This window comes from Syngnathus scovelli, chromosome 11 (assembly GCF_024217435.2).
Source record: "Syngnathus scovelli strain Florida chromosome 11, RoL_Ssco_1.2, whole genome shotgun sequence".
In the NCBI taxonomy this organism is placed as follows: Eukaryota; Metazoa; Chordata; class Actinopteri; order Syngnathiformes; family Syngnathidae; genus Syngnathus; species Syngnathus scovelli.
In genome coordinates, this window is record NC_090857.1 from 8,381,267 (window position 1) to 8,390,124 (window position 8,858).

The 8,858-nt window shown below is 42.6% G+C and overlaps 1 protein-coding gene across 3 annotated transcripts; it reads right to left on the reverse strand.

Annotated features, from left to right (window-relative positions):
* Window positions 1-4,687: 4,687 nt before the first annotated feature.
* On the reverse strand, window positions 4,688-8,742 carry LOC125976862 (PAK4-inhibitor inka2). 3 transcript variants are annotated; one of them, XM_049732811.1, is made up of 4 exons: window positions 8,648-8,742; window positions 8,509-8,568; window positions 6,557-6,755; window positions 4,688-5,875 (listed from the first exon to the last, which is right to left on the reverse strand). In XM_049732811.1, exons 3-4 carry the CDS (start codon window positions 6,557-6,559, stop codon window positions 4,892-4,894), a joined length of 987 nt encoding a protein of 328 aa, XP_049588768.1. In that variant the 5' UTR covers window positions 6,560-6,755; window positions 8,509-8,568; window positions 8,648-8,742; the 3' UTR covers window positions 4,688-4,891. The 3 variants fall into 3 exon arrangements, with proteins under 3 accessions (XP_049588768.1, XP_049588769.1, XP_049588770.1); XM_049732812.2 differs by lacking the exon at window positions 6,557-6,755 and having other exon boundaries at window positions 8,648-8,721; XM_049732813.2 differs by lacking the exons at window positions 6,557-6,755; window positions 8,509-8,568 and having other exon boundaries at window positions 8,648-8,737.
* Window positions 8,743-8,858: the final 116 nt, after the last annotated feature.

Genomic DNA, 8,858 nt, shown 5'->3' on the forward strand with positions numbered 1-8,858 from the left:
AACTGATCCAAGATGCTTCAAACAAGGTTAACAGTGAGGTTAATTCTTTAAAATCACACCACACTTTGTTCATTCTGTCATTTTGAAGAAGTGAGGGCCCACACACACAGTTTGTGGGCTATCATTAGATAGATTATAATGTGTGTGACCCTCAATCTTTTTTGTCTAGGCATTTTTTGTATTTACACTCAGCCGGCAGGCTCTGGTATTCATCAAGACAAGAGTCGGTCAAACATGCTTCCAAATGATACATAGACACACGCAGCGTGAGAACGTCGCATGAAGAAGACAAACCAATAGTGTCTCTGTGGGGGGGGGGGCTGACCCAGTTGAGATGCAAATGGTTCAGAGTGAAGAAGAGACGGGGGATGGGAACAGGAAGTGAGGATGCGAGGACGCAAGAGACGGAGATCTTTGAGGGCATCTTCCAGAGGAGAAGGACGCCATTGTCCCCGAGATCTCGTGTGGGGGACATCATGCCGAGGAGCCTCACAGGAAGTGGGCTTATCAAGGTCACCTCGCTGACCTCAGCTTCCTGCCTGACAGAATGAGCGACTGTGCGGGCTCACAAGCTTTGCTGTGTGACTTGAGTCGCTCTCACGTCCTTAAATTCCCGCTTGGTCACTCACACGTGTGGCCAATATCCGTCCGATTGCATCATCTCATCCACGGCAGATGTTTTCCTAGCATTGCTTCTATTCGTCATGCTGGGAACTACAGTTTACTTCAGTGTCCATCTTTTTACCTCGATACTCGGATTACCTAAAAATAATAATGCAAATTTATTTTCCCACTTTAATAATGGGAATTTTCTGAGTCACGATGGCAATTCCTCCCTTCGCAGGAATTGAGTCTTTTGGGTTTTCCACACAGCTCACACTGACTGTAACATTTCGTAAATATATTTTTAACCCAGAAATTTCTTATCTGGTTTCCGTTTCGATTTCTTTAAACCTATCTTGTTTGTCTGCTTAACCACACAGGATGAATAATCTGTATGCGCTTTTTATGCCCGAGTAGGTTTTCTGTGCAACAAGGGAGTATGAGCTTCTCCAACTGTGGTTATTTATAGGGTGAGGGATTTTTATTGGAAATGTAGTCAGACGGAAAAAGATTTGAGAGGGGAAGTACAAATTTTCAGCAATTACAATTTGGGATTTTGCATTGAAGCGTCAGAGCGAAGGCCTTGTTGATTACAAACCTACAACATACATACATATAGGGTCCCTTAATTATTATTTGCCCATCAAAATCATTGAGTAGCCTTCCACCTAGACAAACAGCACTTTATTTTACTTTCATTTTTTAATTAATTGTGCTTGTTGAGTCACGTTGTGCTTTCCTCCCCACTCCAGAATGGTCCTATCAAGTCCTATCTGTCCACACAACGTTAAGCACACACACATCCCCGACTTCTTCTCGCAACTCATTTTATCACCAGTGTAACTCAGGAATTGCTCATAATGGATTTCCTTGGATATTCGTGGAGGAATGTGGCCAAGGAAGAAGCCCTTACATTTTAGGATGCGGATCCAGGAAATAAGCCTTATCTCGAGCAACTTGAGTAGAATGCAGTAGAGGAGAGTCCCTATATATTTATACATATTACATCATTCTCCAAGAACCTTGACGTAGCCTTCTCTAACAAATACAGTTTGGGGTTTTCACCTCAGAATTTTTTCAGCCACAAATACAGTTTGCCGCCAAAGAAACGGAACAGAATTTGTACAGAGGTGACACATTCCTTAAATTGATATACATTTTTACATTAACGGGACAAGTAGGCTGCATTTCAAGGTAAATTCAAATTGGGTCATCTTTAAATGCAGTATAGTGACACTAAAATTCTGTCATTCAGAACAAGGCAGTCTTTGCTCATTACTGACACCTATAGGACTGGAGTAAAAAAATCAACTGTAATTCACCAACATTTATTTATTTATTTATTTATTTATTTAATGAAAAACAAAACAGATTTTGCAATGAGGTGTGCTCTAGGTCAAACTCCATCCTTCTCTTTCGTGCTTGTTCGGCCTTGGCTCTAGTTTATCTGTGGCGCACGAGCCAGACTCTCTCTCTCTTGCTCTCTTCCACAGTCGGCGTGTGTGATGCATCCTCTGAGCAGCTTACACAGCTTGGACATGCAGTGAAGGTCATCTTTGTGAGTGATGGCGTGTAGTGGAGAGAAACTTTTTATGAGGACACTTGGGAGAAAGTTGCCACTTTATGGATTGTGACCGCTTGTGTCTATTTTGAGTCAATGTAAACTAGGAGGCAATGTTTATGTGCATGAGGTAGAGAATATTTGTCTTTGCTAAAGAGAGTGTGTGTTTGACTTAGCCGGGCTGCTAGTGTGTGAAATTGTTAACACACACACAAGGCCAATTTGGTCACTTTACGCTCGTGTCCTCTGACAACAGAGGCATGAAGGAATGCATTTTGTCTCATATGAGGTTTTGGCGCCTTAGTTTGTTTGGCAAATTCTCTTTGTGGTGTTTGTTGTAAACAAACTCTGCCTTGCCTTTTTTTTTTTTTTTTTTTTTTTTAGCTAGCTGGGGTCTTGTAATGATAAAGCACAGGCCTTGAATACAATACCTGCAGAGACACAACATCTTATTTTTAGACAGTGGAATGAGCATTGCTGTTTTATGGGATAGTTTATGCAGGAAACTAGAGGGAAAATAGCCTGAGGGCAATTGGTTTTTTTTTTTCCCCTTGTTATCTTTACTGTGTTTTTTTCTTCACTGTTAGCCAACAGAGACGGAGACGAGTCACGAATGAGGCTGTGCACAGGCCCGCGACACACAGTGACCCGCATGCGAGTGTATTGTGCTCGCATATGATAAATATTAGCACCACATTCCACAGATGGATGTTTTCTCATGTTTTGAGATCTACAACTGATATGACTCAACTGAGAATACAGATGCATAAGGGGAGATAGGGTAGATTGTAATTTGGATTTGTTCTATTTTGCAAAACAATAGCTCATAATAGTCATTTTACATCACTGCAGGTGAGACTTCAGTTTGGAAAGCATCAGTGATTGATTCTGGATGGGTTTTGCTTTTTCACACAATTATTTCAGAAAGCTCAACAACCGCTGCAAACCACAGTAATGAACATTTCTAATACTCAGCATCAACCTCTTGTATCCTTTCATTAACTCCAAAATGTTTACACTGACAAACCTAAAGAGGAAGTGCGTTGTGACCCCGAAGGCTCTATTTGACCATGAGAACCAAAGCAAAAAAAAAAAAAATGTCCTGAGATGTTTCTGGCGTGTCATGGCCGCTGTTATCCTTCCCATGAACCATGAGCTGCACTTCAAACTTGGGAGCAGCTGCTTTGTTTAGATCTCAAGCACTCACAAGACCCATAAAACACAAACAAATGAATGATCACAAGAAATACTTGGTAAGTTTCATTTCAATCTTAACAGGAGGTGGATATACTTTAGGCCATCAATTTGTTTTGCCTCCAATTCCTGGCATTTAAGCTAACAGAAAAATACACACCATCAAAAAAAACCCCATTCATCTTCATGTCAGCCAGCAGGCATAACAACCCCCGCAGTTCACTTCCTGTCTCAACTTCTGCTAGTGGGGGGGTCATATATGTTTATGTACATGCATCATACTGTGTTCATGTGGGCATGGAAATACGTTTAGCGTAACTTCTTGAGAATAACAAGCACAAAATCTTCCAAATCAGCCTTTTCTCTTCTACTTATGAATTCAATGCTCCACACTCACACATCAAAACTTTTTCCTCAACAATCTGCTTCTCTAACAGTTCTGAATACCAAAGTGTTGGCGTCATTGATGTTTATTTGGAACAAGTCAATTTGTTAGCTAACGCATCACATGATTCCTCTTCAGATGCTTCATTTCCCACCCCCCCAGGAGTTAATGAGTGACTCTAAACTGGATGTGTTAATGCCAAATAGGGAGTGAGATAATCCTGAAAATGACTTTGGCATGCTGGCAGATGTGATGAGAGTTTGCGCAAACATGCTTAAGAGATGATTACAACTGCTGTGATGAGATTGAGGGCAGTAGAATCAATGAACAACAAATACCCGCAAAGCCTTTCAATTACCAGATTTGACTCTGTAGAATTGCATTTTGAAGGAAAAAAAAAAGCAATCGTTTTTCTGACATTCGAGATGATTAAGAGAGAAAAATCTCAGTTTTTCCACAATGAGACAATGTGATGAAATGATGACGTGTGAGCTAAGGAGCATGGGAATAATCTTCTCTTAGCTCCATCTTGTCTGCCGCTATTTCTCCCCTGGACTAATAACACGGCAACGGCAAAGTGATCATTAGCTTATCTCGACGCCTCCTCTCTAATCACACACGCGCCGTTCCATTAATCCATGTGCGACGCAAAGCCGGCGAGTCAAATAAAGAGCGAGTTAAATGAGGCCGAGTGACATCTAGCCTGATGCATGCCTCTCTTCGCCTTTCACCTCTCGCTGCATACACGCAAGGGAGATGACCTCAGTCAGCCTGGAGAACTTTTTTTAATAGTCCCATTGTCTGCTGAGCTGAAAGTTGCACTCAATGATTTTGTTGATTAAAAACAGAAGTAGGAGTTTTTCCCAACTTAAATGACAGTGTGGTAATTATTTTTTTTTTACTGCAAAAATATGATCGTAGCAATGGAATGAGAAATTTGCACGTTTGATGCTTGTGATTTTTTTTATTTGCAGTGTAACAGTACAGTTTGTTCCTTCAACTCCTCTTGCACATCCAATCCTTCACATAGGAGTCAATTCAATGTACATATGAGCACAGAGCATTTAAATAGGACTTCACTTGTTCAAGTTAAGTAAATAAATGTGAGAGACATGACAACAAATAAAAAAATAAAGTGACTGTGTGTGTCAGATGTAGCCAATGATGTCCTTGCATATGATTGGCTGCCTGCTCCCCGACTTCATGAGAGCGGCAAAGTGGTAAAAGTCTGTGTCCAGCTCGTGAATGGCTGAATAGGACTGGTGGAAAAAGGGGACCTTTGGCTCAGATGACACGACGGGACACGAGAGGCGCTTGGGGGCGTTGGATGATCTGCTGAGATGAGAGTCCGCAGACCTCAACCTCACTTTCTCCTCCACGGACTTTGACAAGCCGACGAGTTTCCTCCGCATGTTGCCCAAAAGGCTTCGTCCCAATCTGCGTCTGGGTTTTGGTTTGAGCTCGGGGGGATCGGGACAATCGGGTAGGTCCATCCAGTTCTGTACGAGGTCCGCAAAGCTGTTGTCTCCCAAAACCAGAGGTTGGCGGCTGCGTCCTCTGGTCAGCAAAGCGTTGGCCCAGTCCTCCGGGTCGCCCGCCTCGAAGGACGTCCACCTCTCCAGACAAGCGTCCGACGTCGATTTGGGCCTAACGCGCCCACCTGCCGCTCTGTTGGTGCGGAGGCAGGCCGAGGATGACACGCGTACGTTCCTCGTCCTCCTGAGGACCACCCCCTCGTCTTGCCACGACGCCTCAGAGTACCCGGAGTCCAAGTCCAAACTCTTGTGGCTACTGGGTGAGATGAAGCCCAGACGACTACTGCGGCCGTCGTCCTCGTAGTCATCCTCCTCCTCTTCCTCCAGAGGGGCGGCCAGGCAGCAGGCCGAGTCGTAGGTGCTGGCCGTGCTGGCGCTGGATATTCTGAGACGGGCACGCTGATCTCTGGGTCGGCAAGACAGCGGCACTGCGGACGGGTTGCCGACGGCAAAGATGGGGAGCTGGGTGTTGCTGGGAGGGCGAGCGTGTCTGCAAGCCACGGGACACGTCCTCCTCAGATGCTTCAGGTCTTGGAGGGATCTCATCATGTAGTTCATGTGCTCCCTCAAACACTCGCCGGACTCTCGGAGGCACAGCTAAGGAGTGACAAATAGCATGTTTAGACTGGTCACATGGTAATACTTTTTTTTTTTTTTTAAGACACTGAGAACTAGACTCTAGTTTATGCCTAATTGGACCTACTGAAGGGGTCTGGAAAATGTCAACGTCTGAGTGTAACACTTTTGCATATAATTGCTCATCTCTATTGTGAAGGTCGGTGATTCAAGGCAAAGCCAAAGTCCGTTCTTTGAGTTTGAATCTGGAATGATTCAAGGGGAAATCCAAACACGTGCACTCGTTTCTAACCAGTGTGCGTTTCTCCAAAGTGAAAACATCTGCAGCATATCAAACGCGACTCTCGTGGATCTTAATTTAGCTCCAAAAATGGGAGTTTGTCTCTTTAAGAGAGTCGCCAGTGACAAGCTAGGGCAATTTAATACCACAGTTTTCTCCTTGGGATACATTTCTGATTGGCTGGAATGTTGTGGCCTCACACTTCAAATGTGTGAGGTATCATGTGATGCTGCGTGCGGGACAGTGGAGGCTGACTGGGGATGCCAAAAAGTGTGGAAGAGTATTTAACAGTCAGAAAAACGAGCTATGAAATAAAATAAAAAATTGAACTTTTGTTCCATTATATGTACATTGCTGATAGCATCACTTCTGCTTTGCAGTGTTACACAAAAGTTTGATATAAAGTGTAGAGGAAAACTTACCATATCGTTTCCTCCGCCTCAGGGGAACGCAAACGAGGCTAGTTTAAATCAGGAGCACCTTCCACTGGAGTTCAAGTACAACAATTTTTTTTCCCATGTAGTAGTGAAAAGCAGAGTCCCGAATGCCGGTGTCGTCTCCAGTTGCTCGCCCGAGTGCTGATGTGCGTGAAACCTTGCGTCTTGTTTTGGGTCTTTACGCCTGGTGGGGCGAGCAACCAATCAGAGAAAGTCTTGGCGGAGCTCGCTCGCAAAGTAGCCAATCAGTGAACAGTGCGCACAAAGCTCATTTGCGTAGCCCCATCAGAGTAAACAATCTGGTTTATTGACTAATCAAATTATGGGAGGAAAAAATTACTACATTACTATATTTGGGTCTCGGATGGTCTGAAGTCAGACAAAAGGTGGATAATCACAGCTGGGCACATCTAGATGAACAACCATTCACACTCAGTCACACCTACGGACAATTTTAAACCTTCAATGAGCCTATAAAATGGAATGTTTGCGGATTACCATTAGAAAGAAACACACGCAAGCACAGGGACGATATGCAAATTGGACTCAGGAATTTGAACCCAGAGCCTTCCAGTTGTGAAGTAAACTAATCTCCAATCGAAAAATCCCCAAATTGAATTGAACAAAAGACACATTTTTTATGTTAGAAAACCTGTGTCAGTATTGTATGTATAAATGGCAGCAGGACGTTACACCGGTTAATTGTACCTACCGCCACCTAGTGGAAAAGCATTTAATATTACAAGTTCATTGTGGCGGTGACTAAAGGCAACTAAACACTTGTACCCAAGTGTAAATGGAGACTTTTTTTTTTAAATGTCTTCAATTAGATTGTGATATTAAATCACGACCTGGCCCGCCCTGCTGATTTTGTCCAAATGCCTCCTAAATAAAGCCCTTGTTGCAGTGGTGATGGTTCATTGTCATTCAAGTATGTATTAACAAATGCCTCAATCTGCACATTAATGGTCTGTTGATCCCAAACTGTCGTCCACACACTATTCATCGCTTGACTCTATGCTGATGTGAGTGATGGGAGCACTTAGGCCACAGTGGCTGCCGTTCAAGTGCAGCATTAGCATGAACAAAAGATAAGGGTGATATGTCCTAACACATCTGCATCACTTTTGACCATCACTAGATTGAACATCATCACATTCTCAGCAAGTCACTTTGTGTTGCATTTACCTGCAAATTGCACTCATTCAATTAGTCACCAATCCGATATTAACATTGCAATGACTGCCTCCATGCAGATGCAACAGGACTCCATAACCACTTAAATTTGTAATGAATTTTTAAGATGACAATGTTATAATGCCTAAATGTTATAAAAATGAAAGGTGGAGTCCCTCGAATTTTTTTCTTTTGTCCACACTTTGTCGAGGCAATGACAAAAATAGGTCAGGTACTTTTGTCCACAAGATGGCGCTCCAGGAAAGCCTGTGTAATGTCTCCAATGGTGGCTAAGATAGTAAATGATTTATGTTGGTCTATTTTTTCACTTCACAAAAACCTGCATTTGAAGAACGGGGTGAATATTTACAAATCCGTTTGGAATACAAATTAACCTGAAACAACTGTAGAATATTTTTGCTGGACGGTCATCCTGCCATAATAAATTAGCAATTTCTATGTATGTCAGACAAGTGAACAATTGCTAATTGTATTACAGGTCATATGCATCATCAATATTATACAATATAAAACTACAGAGTGCTATGTTTAAGTACTAGAGTTATAATAATTTAAAAGCGTTACATTTAATCAATTTACTACAATTCAGTGATCGTACAAATAGCAGCAGGTACTGAACAATCAGCACGTTCGAATGCATTTCTTAAGTACTACAAACTTAAGAAAAATGCCAACCCTATGCAAAAGTACCACTTTAAAAGAAAATAGCAGCTAATGATAAATTCTAAATTATGACTCACCAAGTCCGCTTTTCGAATAATTGCGCAGGTGGATCGACACGTTCCAGCACTGGTAGTTGACTTTATGAGATGAATAATTAGGTGCTTAATTAATCTAACTACAGCAAGGGGATTTTGGGTGAAAAGCGTATGCACTCACCTTGAGCAGCAGACAAACATTTCATTCCTCGCGCCGCCCTGTCAACTTCCGCGCATTTGCGGATGTGCAAAATTTATTAGTGCTCAGTGTCAAGCCAAAGATGACTGATGTGACAAGAGCATAAATCCACAACAGGTGGTTCGTAGGATACCTGTTACATAAGCAACCATGAATCTAATGGGCGAGGGTCAAGTGATCTCTACTTTATTTA